General features: G+C 34.4%; 1 protein-coding gene and 1 pseudogene across 1 annotated transcript; one reads left to right on the top strand and one right to left on the bottom strand.

Annotated features, from left to right (window-relative positions):
- Positions 1–1,085: 1,085 nt before the first annotated feature.
- Positions 1,086–5,177, top strand: LOC145599283 (echinocystic acid 23-monooxygenase-like). Its single transcript, XM_081655680.1, has 5 exons — positions 1,086–1,383; positions 2,035–2,255; positions 2,960–3,204; positions 3,538–3,955; positions 4,749–5,177. Exons 1-5 carry the CDS (start codon positions 1,086–1,088, stop codon positions 5,175–5,177), a joined length of 1,611 nt encoding a protein of 536 aa, XP_081511806.1.
- A 4,751-nt stretch (positions 5,178–9,928) lies between these two features.
- On the bottom strand, positions 9,929–10,502 carry LOC145596773 (cyanidin 3-O-galactoside 2''-O-xylosyltransferase FGGT1 pseudogene; annotated as a pseudogene).
- Positions 10,503–18,427: the final 7,925 nt, after the last annotated feature.

Here is an 18,427-nt window from a genome sequence, read left to right as displayed (position 1 = left end):
CCTTATGGACATTTTTTACGGGAATTAATAAACACAAATAAGAATAGTTAAAGTATATTGAAAAAGTAAATTGACATTGGGCATGCAAAAAAAGTAGAGAGAGAAAGTAATAAAAGTACATGGAAAACCAAAATTTACATGGGAAATATAAATTTGCACAAGTATTGTTGCAAATTAGAGGGAATTTTGGTAAAAAATTAATATTTATGATTGTGAAAAAAGCAAATGGGGTGAAAATTTTGAGACTAAAATTTGCCCATAAGAGACTATCAAAAGGGGACGGAGGGAGTATAATTGATCCTTCAACGACTGATAGTAATCCAGATGCTATTCGTCAGCATTGGAATTTGAAAAGTCAAAACATTTTACAGTAATTCATATTTATTGTCCACCGAGTTGTTTGTATGTAGTGTGGACAGCCATGCATGGCTCATCTGCATGACATTAAACATGCTAAAATTTGATCATCTTGTCCAAAAAAAGCAAAATGACCATATATTTTATCAATTTTATACTAGTAGATACCTTATAATGGAAAATAATTTTTGTTTATAAACTAATTATATATTAAAAAAAAGGGTACATTACACAGAATTTATATATTAAAATGATTTTTAAGTCGATCGGTGAAACAACCTTATTATAAGATTCCATCTTAAATATTCCACACCCGTTGATGACTTTAATACATTAACAATCGACAAGAAATCAGCATCATGTCAGATAGAATAAATAAAAAAAATATAAAAAAAAAAAAAAAAAAAACAAAAAACAGAAATCTTTGCTTGACATTAAACACGAACTCTATTATAACCGATTTCATGGTAGCAATAATGTCAGCCATTTGCTTGACATTAAACACGAACTCTATTATAATAAGCTCCCGTGCATCTCGAGGGGTTGGCATCACAATGATTATATATGTAATACTACATCAGTTTTATATTATTTGCAACAATTAAACATTAAAAAAGGATAAATGTCATATCGTTGCAAATAATATAAAATGGAGGTAATATGTACATTATATAAGGCATGCATGCGCACAAATTCCATAGTCGAGACATGAAAATTAATAATCTAAGATGATGATTATTATTCCTGAGAGTCTAAGTGTAGTCGCGAATGCACTTAGTGTTTTGTTGTTCATGTTGATTTTGAAATGGTTATGGAAAATACTAAATATTGTTTGGTTTAAACCCAAGGGCTTAGAGAAATCGTTTCGAAAGCAAGGTCTAGTTGGAAACTCGTATCGATTTTTGATTGGAGACATGAAGGAGAGTTCACAATTGCGTGGTGAAGCGATGAAGAAACCTATGCCTTTTGTTCATGATTACTTCCATCGTCTCCAACCCTTACTCCATCGGCTTCTTAGCAATTCTGGTAATTTTAATTAATTTTAGTAGTAATATATATTAAACGTACACATTTCAAATCACTTGAGTTTGAGTAAGGTGAATTTTTCCATTTAAATTAAGGGACTAATCAAAATAGTATAACGAACGAAGGGATTACATTTTTATTGTTGTAATCCGTAACATCTATGATCAATTACAAGCATAAAAATTCCTTAGTTATCAAAGCTCCATGTAATACTACTAACCTTCACATTGTATATAGATGTCAATTTGGGTGTCCGGCGGATCAAGTTGAGTCTAATTTCAAACTTGATTCATGCTAAATTATCATTTTGATATGAGTCGAAATCTAAATCGGATATTACAAATTACAACTTAAACCAATTTTGATGATATATCTTTTGCTAATATTAAAAGTAAATGCTTTTAAGTTGATTGTTATAATATAAATAATATTAACATATTATAACTTGTTTAAGCTTAAGTCAAAAAAAAAAAAAAAAGAAAGACATATTACACCATAAGTTGTTTATTAAAATTACTTATACATGGTTACAGATAGTGATAATTGTAAATTTATATTGACAAACATATCTAGTTAAAATGATCAATATAACACATATTTGAAGTATAATAAATACTTGCTTATACGTACATGCAATTGTGTAAATGACAGCAGGATCAAATTGTTACACATGGATGGGTCCAGTGCCAACAATACTTATTACAAAGAGTGAGCAAATAAAAGAAGGGTTTAATAGGATGAACGAATTCCGTAAACCAAAATTGAACCCACTTACTCAAAAGTTTTCAACTGGTCTAGTAAACTATGAAGGACACAAATGGGCGAAACATAGGAAGATTCTTAATCCTGCTTTTCATCTCGACAAGCTCAAGGTATTACCATATATATGCATGCTCTAAACATAGTCTTATACTCTTATTGATTAAATGTTGTTTCTGAGTCGTTGTAGTTCGTTACATAAAAGCAATCGAGTTATTCAAGTCAACTTCGGGTCAGCTAACATTCTTGGCGGGTTGGGTCAAATCGGGCTATGGGTATGATTTGGGTTAGGTATTGGGTAGGGTTGATTTCGGGTCGGGTCAATTTAGGTTGGGTCAATTTCGGGTCGAGTATGTTCAGGTTGGGTCAAATTGGGTCAGGTCATGTTCGGGTTATATATTTATTAGTGTCGATATTATTAATCAAGCTTAATCAATGATTTTAATCAATTTGTGAGGTAAGTTACAGTTCAGGATGAAACACTTAGAGTCATTTATGGCAGACATTTTTTAATTCGGGTATTAGGTAATTTAAGTTTGGGACATTTCATTTTTCAAGTTTGTTTAAGTAAGTTATACGGATCAAGTTTGAGTCGGGTCATTTTGGGTGTAGGATCAACTTCGGTCAAATACAATCACATCCGGTCATTTCGAGTATCGGGTTCGGATCAATCTGGTCAGGTGGATTTTGGGGTTTTAGGTTAATTTTTGATCACAAGTCAGGTCAGAATTGCTAGGTCTAGTCCAAACCATACGAAGTATACATACATTAAAATTATTTTGATTTAAGTTCAATCTAATTCACACTACTTGTGCAGCTTATGATCCGATCATTTGAAATTAGTGTCATTGAAACACTAAGCAAGTGGGAGAGGATTATTTCTAAAACAGGTTCTTCAGAAATAGATGTGTGGCCACATTTTACTAAATTCAGTGCAGACGCTATTTCTCGAGCTGCGTTTGGTAGTAGCTTTGAGGACGGAAGAAAGATATTTGAACTCCTCACAGAAGAGAAGGAACTTATTTTTCGTCTTATAAAATATTCTTATATTCCAGGATGGAAGTAAGTTGCCAACACTCTTGATTTCGAAGCAAAAGCATTAGCTTTTTGTTAGAGCATTCTAACTACTTCCTCCACTAACTAGTAGTTTCAACAAAGGGGTATTATTTATGAGACATAAAATATTCTTTAGTTACAATTAACATATAACAAAGAAAGTAGTAAAACTTTAATTAAAATAATGATCTTGTCTACAACACTTTGATTGAAATAATTAACCTACTTAATAATAAACATAACTTGAAAATAAGTAGCATAGAAATCCATTTGGCATAGTTTTCATCATATACTATACATATTGGTTGATAATAATATTTGATTATATTAACTTATTAGGTATTTTCCAACAAAGGGCAAGAAAAGGATGGACGAAACAGATGTTGAAATAAAAACCGTATTGAAGACAATAATCAATAATAGAAAGAAGACAATGGAAGTCGGAGAGCTAGCCAAAGATGATTTGTTGGGGATACTCTTGGATTCGAATTCCAAAGAGGCTAGCGCTCTATTAACTTGTGAGAGTAAGAGTGGTGGTAAGAAGCGGCTTGATCTCACAATGAGTTTCTTAGAGGTGATCGACGAGTGCAAGTTGTTCTACATAGCTGGCCAAGAAACCACCTCAGTGTTGCTAACATGGACAATGGCTTTGTTAGGCAAGCACCAAGATTGGCAAACACGAGCTCGTGAAGAAGTTCTTGCAACCTTTGGCACGAACACCCCAGACTTTGATGGCTTAAACAACCGTTTAAAGACAGTAAGATCTATTAATATTAGTCAACTTGTTACAACTAAAATTAACATGCTGAAGAATATGATTTAATTTACTTATTTATTATGTTTTTTTTGAAAAATTTGTCAGAAAGGTCTTTTTAAATAAGTGGTCGACTTTGTGATGATAAAGGTCCTTATATAAAAAAAATAAAAAATAAATAAAAAAAAAGTGGAAAAAGGGTCCTTATATCTCATTTAGGTTGTAAGGAGGGATATTTGACCAAATTCGGCAATTGACTTTATTTTCCGGCCATTGACCATCATATGACTTTGAAAAAAACCCTTGTATGTTTTGTCTTTTTCTCCCTTTTCCCTCCAATTCTAACTTACCCCTTCATTCTTTCCCCCTTATTTCTCCGTCAACTTTCTAATTTGTTGATGTGAACAAGCTAATCCATGAAAACTAGGGTTTGCAAATTAGAGAGAGGAAGCAGAAATAAGGGAAAGAATTAGGGTCAGTTGGAATTGGAGGGAAAAAGGGAGAAAAAGTCAAAAAGGCTAGAAAATAAAAGTCAATCCCTAGGTCCGGTCAAACATCCCTCCTAACAACCTAAATGAGATATAAGGACCTTTTTGGCCATTATTTTTTACATATATATTAGAACCTTTCTTACAAAATTGATCATTTAAAAAGATCATTCAGACAGATTTTTCCTATATATTTCTTTCATACTAACAATAAATTTTCTACTCTTCCTTACTAATCAAATGAACACGTACTTGTATTAATTATAATATATAGTTTACTTAATTTATTTCAAAATTACTTATATTAGGTGACAATGATACTATATGAGGTGCTAAGGTTGTATCCGCCAATCGTGGCAACCTCGCGAAGGGTATACGACGGTGAAACAAAACTAGGAGATTTGGTGATTCCTCCCGGGGTGGCAGTTTCTTTTTCAATACTCCATGCACATTTGGATCCCGAAGTTTGGGGTGATGATGCTGAAGAATTTAAACCTGATAGATTTGTAGAAGGGATTGCGAAGGCGACTAAAGGGAGCAATTCATACTTCCCCTTTGGTTGGGGACCTCGAATTTGCATTGGCAAAAATTTTGCGTTGATTGAGGCTAAAATGGCTTTGTCTATGATTTTGCAACGCTTCACTTTTGAGATCGCACCATCATACACACATGCTCCGTCTTCTTTTATATCCCTTCAACCCCAACACGGTGTCCCTATCATCTTAGGTAAACTTTAATTAAGCATGTTTGACAATATGTTGTGCTTTTGCCGTTAAGTTGTTTAAATCTTTGTATTTTACCTTAAAGTTTGGTTAGATTTGGGTTTTTTTTAAAACCCTAATCATCATGAAATTTCACTTTCAAAATAAACTTGGATCTATTTTTACTATAGAATAGTTATTTCCTCGAGCAACGCTCAGTTATTCACAAAAAAAAAAAAAAAAAAGTGTCATAAATTTCAATAAGTTTGTACAAGTATTTGTTTATAAGTTTGTATATACATTTTAATATCTATTTATGCTATCAAATTATTATATATGAGACACATTAATATATAAAGAGTATATGTGTTTTTATAGTTTGTTGAGAAATTCTAATTATTACATTAGCTACCTAAAGTTTGGCCTATAGTTATTACATTAACTACCTCACCCTATATGTAGGTTCATAAACTTTCAAATTTAATTTTATTAATATCAACTCATTAGCTAGAGGTCCCCTAAAATTTTCTTTTATAAAATTTATTGCCACATGTGCACTAAGGTCCTTAAACTATTGTAACACCGTAGAAATTCCTTTCCTGTAAAAAACCTGTTTTGCCCATTTTAAAATACGAATTATGAAGATCTAAGACATTACCGCCACCGTGAAAACGGCTAAGGCAATTATCAAAGACCATTAGCGGAAGACTATCTTTAAAACCATTTAAAACAAGTCAACTTAAAAGTCAAACTAAACGAAAGTAAAGTCAAACAAAGTCAACCTACAACTTGGAACCATTGTAGGCCCTAATTAAAACTGAACAAATACTTGAAAACCTTCGCGTTAGTCTCATCACAAGAATAATCTAATATAATGAATAAAGCAATAATTAAATCACATCATAATCATATGGAATCTAAGCATGATTCGCTCTTCACTCATGCCCATCATGAATATGCTTCATCACTTGAAAAACTCATTTTTACTTGTCCCCACTACTCGCCATTATAAGTAGGTCGTCGTAGGGCTAAGATATAGACAAGGCCAACTGACACACAAACACACAATTAGCAATACTAAGTACATAAGGGTAAATAAAACACACTAACATGCTTTCATCTAATCATCACACAACTTGCCTTGTTGCACCTGTTTACAAACATACAACATACTCGATGACCAACTATCAAATAGCTAAGTTTTTTATTTAGCTTGATTATGCATCGAACGGGCTTCCCCCTAACCTGCCCTAATAAAGGGGTACTAACACGGGAGCTAACCGTGCCAGTATAAAAGAACCACTCGTAAGTGGCAGAATTCCTGCGCATAATAAAAAGGAATATACAGCGTTTTGTACACCTAGTAGAAGTTAAAGTCAAATATAAAGTCGCAAAAATACACCATATATATGGTCATATTGGAGGTATGTACGCTCCAAGAGTTTTGGTGCATAATTTCTTTCACTTTACGTTGTTTAAATATTTTTAGACTTGGTGATGACTCACAAACCATAATATAATCAATCATTATAATAATTCAAGCAATCAAACATACCAATTGTTTTGGGTAATTTTACCCATGCCACGTGGGCTAATCAGGAGGTGACACGTGTCACCCATGGATTACTCCAAAAACGGACCAATCCTAGCTTGACACGTGGCGTTCCAAAAAGAATGGGAGAAAAGGCGGCCTTTAGAGCCCAAATCCCGAGATAGCCGCAATGCGGCGCAACCCACCAGAGTTAGGTCAGATTGACCTAATTAAGGGCATGCTTTCCAATGACCCTATAAATAGGGAGATATTCCCCCATTTTGGGGACACATTCAATCATTTACTACAACCTTACCTTCTCTCACATAAGAGAGGACTTGATCTCGGAATCCGAGAAGAGCTTACCTAATTTTCTGCACCTTTTCATATTCTCCTAAGAGTACTAACTTGATCTTCGGAGGCGGAGCTCCATCCACCCAGAGTCTCCGTTGTTTTGCAGGTACAAGCGCCGGCGGACCAATCTTCGAGCTGTAACTCTCCCGAGGGACAAAAACACCCAAAACACCAATCAATTTAATTTTTGAATAATTAATGATGACCACATAATCTTAAAATATTGAACCCTTTTTAATCTACCCCAGTGTCAAGGACTCCTTAAATGTATAATGCGCCACAAATTCTATCCGTCGGTATTGGAAACACCTTAAGTGCACTTAGGCACCAAAATATAATATAATCCTCGTGTACATAGACACTTAAATAGCTACTTCCTAATGTTTATAACATCAATAAAAATTATATGAACCATAATAAAATTCTTTTTCAATATTATAAACCAAATTTAAACATTTAGTTTAATTAAACATATATGCTCTCAATCATGCCAATAATAAAAGTGTGGTTCATATTCAACATACCAACATAATTAATTACAATCATCAGTTGACCACAAATAATCCATATTTCACAAATCATTCACCAACATCAATCCATACAACCATTCCAATCAATACCTATCATGATGCTAATTTGTAATTAATTCATCAAAGTCTAGCATGCTTCTACATCCTCAAATAATTACCAAGTACGCGAACGTACCTTGAATATGATCTCAAAATCGTCACAACTAAATAAAGTCACTCACTTGGAAATCTCCTACAACCCAAAATTACAAAGAGACATTAATACCTATTCCATATATATACACTCTTTAAATCACTCATAAATCCTTTAAAACAAGCTGAAAATTAATTAAAAATCCTTAGTTTTATTCCCAATTAATGGGTAATTAAAATCCTTTCAAAAAATATAATTATAACTTATATACAAAAATTCCAACTTTCTTAAATCATTTAAAATTGTTTTAATTGAGTTTCAAAACACTTATTTCAATAATTTCAATCATCCATAAACAATTTCCATCAATATACACAAAATTAGAAACCCATGGTTCATAATTTAGGGCTTTTTAATTCAAAACCAAATCTTATATATATGATGCTTATAATCAAACATCATAAAAATCATCACAAAACCCAAAATCAACAATTAATTAAAGGCTAGATTAGGATTTAAAACAAAAGAGTAATTTTTTTTTTGAACACCGCATAGCACCACCACGATAAGGCTGCTGCCGCGCGCCTACCGGTCGGTACTGCTGCCAGCGCTCGCTCGTGGCTGCAGTGGTCGGCCAGTGGTGGCCGACCACCATGCGTGTGTGTGTAAAAAAAAAGAAGGCGAGGGGGAAAATTAAGGGTAGAGAAAATAAGAGGAGAGAGAGAGAGAGAGAGAGAGAGTTACCTTTGGGTATTCGCCACCTTGGGCAAAGTTCAATTTGCCCATGTGATGGGTATTTATAATCCCTCTCTGAAAACCCTCTTAAGCTCAAATTCCCTTCTTACCCTTAATGACCCCTCTCCTAGTATTTTGACTATATTTAAATACTATTGACTTTAAATTTCCTTTTTATAAAATTATTGCCCCAAGTTTTTAAACTATAAAATAAAGTATTCCAAAAATTATTAAATAAATAAATAGGGCCTTTAATAAAAACAGAACATCTTTAAATTAATAAAACACCATAAATAATTCATTTCAACTTATTTAAATACGTTTAAGAAATACTTATTTAAATTAAAATACGTATAAAAATAAGGGGTATTACAACTATGCTTAGTCAGTTAATGTATACCTAAAAAATGAGTCATTAGTGGTTGAGGGACCATTTTGCCTCATTTAAAAATCGAGGGACAAAAATGCTACAAATATCAAAGTATAAGGATTGTATTTTACCTCATTGATGTTACTTTTCATGATAAAAAGGAGACTTTTTAATAACAAGGTGAACGCAGTTGTATAAAATAAGAGGTAGCTCTATTATGAATCACAATTGGAGATAAGTTGATCAAATTTAGAATCCTGAATACATTTCAATTCCCTCATGCATGTAACGTGCTACATTAATCTTGAAAATGAGATCTTTAAGGTCTTAGTTGTGGACATTGAAGGCGTCAAAAACTGATCCAATCGACCGGATCTAATGACCTGAATATAATCCGACAATTTCTACTCGTATGGATACATTTATGAAATATGATTGAAATTTGAAATAAATCCGACCCCATGGATCTCCCCAAGCCCGACCCAAGTAACTAAATGGATACCTCTAAGCTAGTTGTGGTATTGTGCACCTATTTTATGCATTTATTAGCCCATTGTAGTCCAAATCGAACAAAAAATAAAATTAAGTAATTAATTTTTGGTTATTCAATATTTAGCTCGTCTTGTGTGCGACTGGCCATATTATGTGACCACCTTTTAAAATGAAAGTAATCCATCGATTAACCACTATATATAATACTGATCGAGTAACTCCTTTAACATCGATCGAGTAACCCAAAGTAGCCCCCTGTAACACTGACCAAGTAACCGCCATAACACTGATGAAGTAACCTTCATGGTGGTTGGCCACACCGTATGGCCAGCCACGCATAAAAATTTGTGTTCAATATTTTTTGTAACAAAAATTTCATTGAATTTGAAGCCTTTTCTTTACCACTAAACAACTTTTGGAAACAATTTTTTTTATTAATCATCATCCGCGAATAATGTCATGAATACATATACTAGCAAATGAGAAGTACTTAATAAAAACATGTAAACAAACTCCAAAAATCGCAACTACTATGAATGCGTCTTACATCAATATTTCTTGATACAACCGAACCTTTTCCAATGGGATCTAATGATAAAATCAAGCATTGTTTTATCAAGCAAAGGCTTGAAAATGTTGAACTCATTCATTTAGTTTTCGTAAGCTCTTAATGAAATTGTTGATGTAACAATCGTCGACGTCTTTTTGTAACAAGAATTCTCTCCATTTCGCATGATTAGCCCTTACCTCTTTCCCAACTTCACTATCTTCATCCATAACTATAGAAACCGCCTTTTGAATGGCTTCCTTAGTGAACAAGCGATCATTCTCTCGTATCTCAACCTCCACTCCTGCCTTCAAACTCGAACTCATCATCTTTGCTTTGATGAATTGATCATAGTCGTGAGGCATGAAAACCATTCGACATGTTCTTACCAAACCTTCCCATAGAGACCCTATGCCGCAATGAGTTATGAAACATCCAACTGAAGGATGTTGTAAGATTAGTTGTTGTTGCACCCAACCTTCATGAACGATTCCTCTTCCTTTGGTTCTATCAGCGAACCCTTTTGGCAAAGCTAACTCCATTGTTTTGCATGTCTTTGGCTTCTTTAAGGCAACAAAGAATGGCCTACCTACATATAAAGTTATGGTTAAGGCCTAAGATCGAATATGTGCTATACTCTAGAGATATGGATTAATACATACATTTCATTATCATAAGTTGGCAAAAACTTGATACATATATTTAAGAGAATCTCAGTCATTTAAAGTAAAATTTGATTATAAACCATTTATCTAATTTTTAAATTTTATTTATAAACCAATTAATAGCATATATATATAAAATTTGGGTTCGGTTCGGTTTGAAATCAGTTCGGTATTAAATCGGGTCGGTTTGAAATCGGTTTAAATGTTTCGCGCGTCGGTTTCAGTTCGGTTTAAATAGTTATCGGTTCGGTTTCAGTTTATTCTTGAACGGTTTTAATTATATTCGGTTCGGGTTGTAAACAGTTTGGGTAGTAGACGGTTCAGTGTAGACGGGTTGCGGTTTGTTAACGGTTCGGTGTAAACGGTTCTTATCCCGGTTCAAACAGTTTTGGGTTGGGAACGGTTTCGGGTTAGAAACAATTCGGTTCTTTTTCTGTTCATTTTATAACTAGTTCGATTCTTTTTCGGTTCAGTTTATAACTGGCTCGATTCTTTTTTGATTTAGTTTATAACTAGTAGGTTCTTTTTCGATTCACTTTATAACTAGTTCGGTTCTTTAATGCTTGATCGGTAGTAAACATGTTTGCATAATTAAATTTCATTTAAAATACCTTTTTACTTGATTTTAATATTCTCTTTATAGTAAGCACTTTGTAGCCGATTTGTTTATAAGCGATTTAGTTCATAAATGATTCCGTTTGCAAGTGGTTTGGTTTATAAACGGTTTGATTTATATACAGTTCGGTGCAAATGGGTTGCGGGCTGTTAATGGTTCGATGTAAACGGTTTTTATCTCGATTCAAACGATTTCGGGTTGGAAACAGTTCGGCTCTTTTTCGGTTCGGTTTGATTTCAGTTCGGTTTAGAACTGGTTCGGATCATCAACGGGTTCGGTTCTTATACGGTGTAACGTTATTCGGATTGGTTCGGTTTCGGGTTCATTCACATACGGTTCGGGTTGGTTTTCGGTTACAAAAAAAAAAGGTTTTTAATCGGTTCGGTTCTCATTTGGGTCAGTTCGTTTCGGGCAGTTAAACGATTTCGGTTTGAAATTTGACAGCACTAGGTCCAAGGCATATACTCGTATATATAGATCTTCAATTCCCTACGTTAGGTTGAACCTCCCGTTCAAAAAAGTGAACTCTCGTGAACCTCGAGGGTTTACTAGTTACACTTAAACATAACTTTGACGATCAAAGTTTATGATATTGACTAATATGACAATGATCATTTCATTACCATATAGTGTCCCAACTCCCAAGCTAACTAGCTAGAGACAACAATTTTCCTTCTCCTTATGCTTTTCAACCAATAAGCTGAACCCTTGATCGGAACCATTCATTTTCGTTGAAATGTCTAGTCTTTTCATTCTACTAAACGTCTAGTTCTTCCATTTTAAACTAGTGAAAACAAGGGCCCTTGTACTGGAGGATTTAATGTTTGATTCATCAATAATTTATATGGGCGGATGCTATCTTTTTTTGGATGTGGAATACGGGTTTAGCAGTAAAAATTGAATTGAAGTTGAGGATGTGTGCTCGTTGGTGATATTGTTAAGAGAAGTACTCTTAGAGGGTTGGTACTCGATAGGGGTCAATATGATGAGATTCCTATCTTGAGTCGTGTTAGGATAATTGTCTAATAATTAATTGTGCACTCAATATACGAGATGATGATGTGGAAGTTTATCACATCTTACTTTCTTTCCTCTAGTAGTTAACTCTCGTTTTGTTTATTATTAAGGGTGTATAGGCCAGGTGTGTTTCCTTTGTTTTGATTGCCTAATTTGTTATTAGGCTCATCTATGCACAGCTCTAGTTGATACAATTTAAGAGAATTGTGTAAGATATATCATATTTTGCACCCATAGTGATCAAACACTCAATCATATTTTGCACCTATAGTGATTAAAAACACTCAATGAACGTGGAAACTTATAAATATAATAGTAACAAGTGACACCAATTTCTTAGACGAATAAGAAATCTGGTTGAATTGGATATCTTCTCTCAACGGTTATTATGACATTTTTGATGAGCATACACCCTCTCAAATGATTAATGTTTGACTATCTCTATTACGTTATATACATTTTAGTACCCATAATGATACCAAAAGGGATTCATCATCATCAAACGACATACTATTCCCCACACTTAAAAGCGAGAAATTCATATTATTTGATTAAGAGTAGAACTCAAAGCAAGGGGAAAAAAATACCAATAATCACACCCATAAGCAAAAATACCAAACATGCATGATACAACAATATACACCTCTATTTCTATCTTAAGACTAGTAAAAGTTGATGATGAGGGGCAGGGTAAGGGAAAAGGGACAGCCGGGCAGGGACAGAAGCAGTAAAAAAGAAGGGATAAAAATGGGTGATGGGAAAGAGGGGTTGGGGTTAGAGTTGATGGTTAGGGGTCCCGATTTTGACATTACTTTCCACTAACTTATCACATACCCTTTTCATTTTACAATTTCATACCTACATAGGCTACATTCAATGTTGGAAAATTATCTAATTCCCAAATTACAGCTACTCTTTTTTTAATTCCCACCATACCGTCCACGTCACTGGTTCAGTGGGAATTTATTTAAAAACGGGTTGTTGACTCGAATGAACAATACAAGAGGGGGGGTGAATTGTATTGTGGAGGAACTGGGGTAATTTTTGCGGAATTCAAAAAGAAACTTAAACAAAAACTTTAAAGTGCAAGAGAGATTTTACGTGGAAAACTTCTTGGCCCTAATCAAGGAGAAAAACCACGACCACAAGAGATTTTAAACTCAATTCTTAATAATAATAGGGCAAACAACCTATTACAAATTAAGACTCTAAACTCAAGTTCCTCTACGAACTTAAGTTCCCCCTCAACTGATCCCTCAATCAGTTGAGCTCTCAAATCTCTCTCTTTCTCCTTGCTTCACTCAAAGCAATCTACACACTCTAGAGTTTACCCAAACTCTTCCCCAATACAACTCGAATTAAAACTCTAAGATGCTAAGTACAAAGACACTCAAGGACTTAAGTGGATTTTGACTCTTTTCGAAAAGCTTAGAAGATTGTAATGCTCAAGTGTGCTTTTCAAAATGGAAAACTAATTCTATTTATACTAGAGGAAATCGGTTGAAAACTCCCACGTCTGCCTTAACTCCCACTTCACCACAACTCCCATGAAACTAGGAAGTGCAGTTCGTGGAGGCTTGGGCAACAAGCTGAAGTATACTTAAGGAAGTAGTTTACTGCTTCCTTAAATTTCTCAACCTCCTTGACCAAGTAAAAGATCCGTTTAAAAAGAGTTTTCAAAGGAGATTTTACCAAGTCAGATTTTCCAAAATATTAGGATAGAATTAAAACAGAAAATCTTTAAGAAAATAGAATAGTTTAAAAGATAATTTTCCGAAAATAAAATAGAATCTTTTTAAACAAGGAAAATAAAATCTTTATAAACTGAAATTAAATCCACTTAAAATCCTATCAAAAATCAAAGTACTTAACATATATACAAGAAGCCTAAAATAAATAATAAAGTTACAATAGACTTCTTGGAACTCAGTGAAGCTTCAACTCTGGAGCTTTAGTTCCTCACTCAAGGAACTTGGCTTCTGATTGTCTTCTATGCTCATCCAAAGCTCTTCCTTTGACCTTGTTCCATGCTCCATTCTAACTCCAGAATATCGTTGCATATAAAACCTGTCAACACATCAAAGCTAATAGACAAATGTTAAAGCCCTTATGGGTTTGCTTAGGTTCCTTGAGTCATCATCAAAACTTAAGATCAACACGGGTTTATTAGAAAACCGCTACTTGAAGTAGCGGTGTGCTACTAAAAACCGCTACTTCAAGTAGCGGTTTACTTATTAGAAACCGCTACTTGAAGTAGCGGTTTATATTTAAACAAATTTTCATCAAAGTGGGGTTGTTGGTGTTTTAAGGAAAACCGCTACTTGAAGTAGCGGTTTATTCTCATAACACCGCTACTTGAAGTAGCGCTTTGTTGCTGGACCGAGAAAAAAAACGGTTTGTTTTCCTTAACTGACGTGGACGGTATGATGGGAATTAAAAAAAGAGTAGCTGTAATATGGGATTTAGATAATTTCCCAACATTATTTAGAGAAAGGGCTTGTATATTACCCAAAATAGAATTAATATAGAGCAATGTTATCATTTAATTTGTGCTATTTGTAGGAAAATTTATACAATGGGTTCCTCGCTCTCATTTGCTTTCTCTTTTGAACAATGACAAATTATGAAATTAACAACTCGTGAACCTCACGGGCTTAAGTGCAACAGTGACAGTACAACAGTGCAACAAATAAAGGCTTGCACCATTTCCATATTAAGTAAGACAAATTAATGCTTTCTCCAAACCTGATTATTGGGTAGGGTAGCCCAATGATAATAGATTGAGTATCGAGTTTAAAAGGCTCTTAACGAGTAGGATGTTGGTGTATTATTGCTTCAAAATAGTAGTAGTTATTATTTCCTATTCCTTAGCTTTTTTTTTGACACACTATTCCTTAGCTGGGATGCTGTCATTAGTGACTTAAGATTAGGAGCCAAGGGAGTTTGTTATTTAATTGATAATATTTGTCAGTAGTAGTGGTGGTTATGCAGATAGTGATGTTGTTAGTGGAAAGATTATTTAGACAATTAGTTAATCATGTGATCATTATTCCAAAATTATTGCTTTAGTTGTTTATATTACATTAGTTATTTAAGTAGTGGTATGTACATTTATTTTGTAAGTGCAATCTAATGAAAATAGTTGTTTTGTTTCCTTAATATTATTGTTATTACTCTTTATTAGAATTAGCTTCAACATGGTATTAGAGCTGATGGTTCAATCCTAGGCCTAATTAAAAAATATAAATAAAATAAAAAAAGGTCGTGAGTCGTGAGAAAAAGCAAAAAATTGTTGAGAGTAACTTGAGTACTAAACACAGTGAGTGTAACTATGTTAGTTAATGGAATGAATTCGTCGTCGCAACCCTTGATTCCAATATTCAAGGTTGAAAATTATCATTTGTGGAGTTTGAATATGAAAACAATGTTTAAGTACCAAGAGCTTTGGGATATGGTGGAGCAAGGCTACAAGGATCCGGCAGAGGAACCGGCTGAACCAAGTCAAGCACTCCGAGAAAGTCGAAAGAAGTCAAGCTTAGGTTGTATTGACATTCACAATCGATATATATATATATATATATATAGTATAATTATAATTAGGGATGGCAGTGGATCTGGACTCGACCCGGATCCGTGGATCCAGATCCGTTTTTCAAGGATTTGGGTCTTCAAATTTTGAACCCGACGGATTCGGGTCGGATCCGGGTCCCGCTGAAAAAAACGGATCTGGATCCGGGTCTGGCCCCTAGACCCGGATCCATATCCGTTTACCCGTTTTTTTTTATTTTTCTTATTAAAAAAAATTGTGTGTTTCTTTTTTTAAATTTGTTGATAATGTTAGTAGTGATAAAGATTAGCCCTTTCAAGAGATGAATTTTGGATGCTCATATCGAATACATCATCGTTGTTTTTTCACTAGCTCATTTGTAACATCATATTTTTTTCGCTGTTTATAATTTTGAACTTTGTTTGGAGGCCAAAACACAAAGAAAAAGGCAGGTTTTTTTTATTTGCCTGCTGACCTTTTCTAGGCCTCCTTCCCGCGGAACTGGATTGTCGATATCGACCGAATTTGTACTAACTGAAGAAGAAAAAAGATCTTTTTTCTGCAACACTGCCTCTGTTTGAGGCGCCCTATCATTGCGTTTCCTGCTGATCTTATTCAGACTCCGAGTGATTCCCTATTCCATTTTTTTCTTTTTTTTATATGAAAATGGCAGCTTACTAGACAACGCAGAAGGTTTATTCTTAGGAAAAATTAGAAAAAATAATCCCAACTTTCATCGATTTGGTAGAATAATCCCAACTTTGGATTATACTGGAATAATCCAAACTTTAGGGGGTCTTATTTTTCTTCAATCCCAATTACCGTTTACCTGTTAAAAAGGTTAATTTCTTTTTATTTTTTTAAATGCCATGTGTCAAGAGCTAATTAGCCAAAAAATAGTAATAAATAATACATAAAAACAAAAACACAAAATTAAAAAAAAAAACAAAAAAAAATAAAATCAGAAGCCCAGCTCCATTACCACCCGAAACCCCAACCACCACAATCCCACAACCCTCCTCTCGCCGTCCACAACCCACAACCCTCCTCCCGCCGTCCAGCCGCCTCTACTCTCGGGAAACCAGCCGTCCTTCTCCCTTGAACCACCACCCTCAAATTTCCCCTCAAACCTCGTAATCTCCTTTACCGTCAACCCACCATCACCATTCGAAAAAAAACCACCTCTTTAACTCTCGAAAACCCTTAAACCACCTCCCTCACCCCGAAAATCCCCAAAAATTCGTCCACCGTCATCGAAAACCTTAGCCGCTAGGGTTTCGAGGTGGAGGAGGAGATTTTGGGTTTTTTTGGGAGTGGGAAAGGGGTTATTTGTGGCGGACTGGTGGTTGGGAGGGGGGGTTGGAGGGTATTTCGGGGATGGGGAAAATGGCGTGGGAAATTGGTAGTCAACATGGGAATAACGGCGGTGGCGGTTGGCGGCGAACTGGGTTGTGGTGGTGGAGGGGAGGGGAGGTTGGGTGGGTGGGTTTTCTGATTTTTTTTTTTTTTTTTTTTTTTTTGTTTTTTGGTTTTTGTTTTTTTTAAAAATTTTTTTGGACCAATCAGGGCTTGACACGTGTCAAGTGACCTGATATAGTAGGTCATTGACTTTTGTTGACCGGTTAGGGATTGAAGAAAAAGAAGATTTCCCAAAGTTCGGATTATTCTAGAATAATCCAAAGTTGGGATTATTCTACCAAAATTGATGAAAGTTGGGATTATTATTTCTAATTTTTCCTAATTTTTATTTCAAAATATAAGTTTATAAATTGGTTACTTTGTGTTTTTAGATTAGTTGTATAACTTTAATATAGGTTGAACTTAATAACCCCCGACAAAAGTTTGTAATGCATTTTTTGACCAAAACATTACATTTATTGCAAAAATTAGCCAAAATATATTGGACCTGTTTTGGATCCGGATCCGTTGGACCCGTCAGATCTAGATCCAGATCGACGGATCCGGTCGGATCTGAATCCTAGATACGATGGACCCGAATCCAGATCCGACCCGTTTCCATCCCTAAGTATAATACAAGAAATCTAACATGCTTAAAACTCATATAAGATATACATATCAAATATAACAAATTACTCCGTACAATAATATTAACATAACCAACCGACTTCTAACATAATCTCTTTTTTTTAATTTTTTTTTTGATAAAAACCGGAAAAGGCATGCATGGTCATTGGCTTGTTGCAGATCATATAGTCCACCAAATTAAGTACACTTTGAGATAACGAATCTATATAATTATATAAATTAAGGGCCTGTTCTCATTGACTGAACTCAGCTGAACTGAACTGAACTAAACTGAATTGAAGTGTACTTAACTGAGCTAAGCTGAATTGAACTGAACTAAAATGAAATGAATATTTTATAAGAGAAGGAAACTAGGAGCTGAACTGAACTGAATTTCAACGTAAGAGAACATGCCCTAATTTATCATTACCCTTCGTATCCCACCTAGCAATAAATTGGACTATGGTATTCCCAATTTCCCACCCCGTTTTACATGAGAATAAATAAAAGTATCAAAACAACAAGACAAACGACATGTATCATCAATTCATCATATAAAAGAAAATTGGAGCACAGCCCTCCTGTGGTGAATCAGTGGCTGTCATGAAATTTAGGTGGCTGCCAGTGCCATGGGATAACCTTCCCTCCCTATATGTTACTTTTTCTATTTTTTTTTACTTGACCGATTTCTTTTATCACGCTTACCAATGCAAAATTTTACGGA

Source organism: Chenopodium album, chromosome 20 (assembly GCF_948465745.1).
Source record: "Chenopodium album chromosome 20, dcCheAlbu1.1, whole genome shotgun sequence".
NCBI classification, from domain to species: Eukaryota; Viridiplantae; Streptophyta; class Magnoliopsida; order Caryophyllales; family Amaranthaceae; genus Chenopodium; species Chenopodium album.
Note: the sequence above shows the minus strand (reverse complement) of the source record. Positions and strands in the feature narration are given on the sequence as shown.

Bases quoted from the DNA above. Each gene is read 5' to 3' on its own strand.
- LOC145599283 (XM_081655680.1), top strand. From the start codon at position 1,086: ATGATGATTATTATTCCTGAGAGTCTAAGTGTAGTCGCGAATGCACTT. The intron at 1,384-2,034 runs GTAATTTTAATT...TGTAAATGACAG, and splicing joins TCGGCTTCTTAGCAATTCTG to CAGGATCAAATTGTTACACA. The intron at 3,956-4,748 runs GTAAGATCTATT...TACTTATATTAG, and splicing joins TAAACAACCGTTTAAAGACA to GTGACAATGATACTATATGA.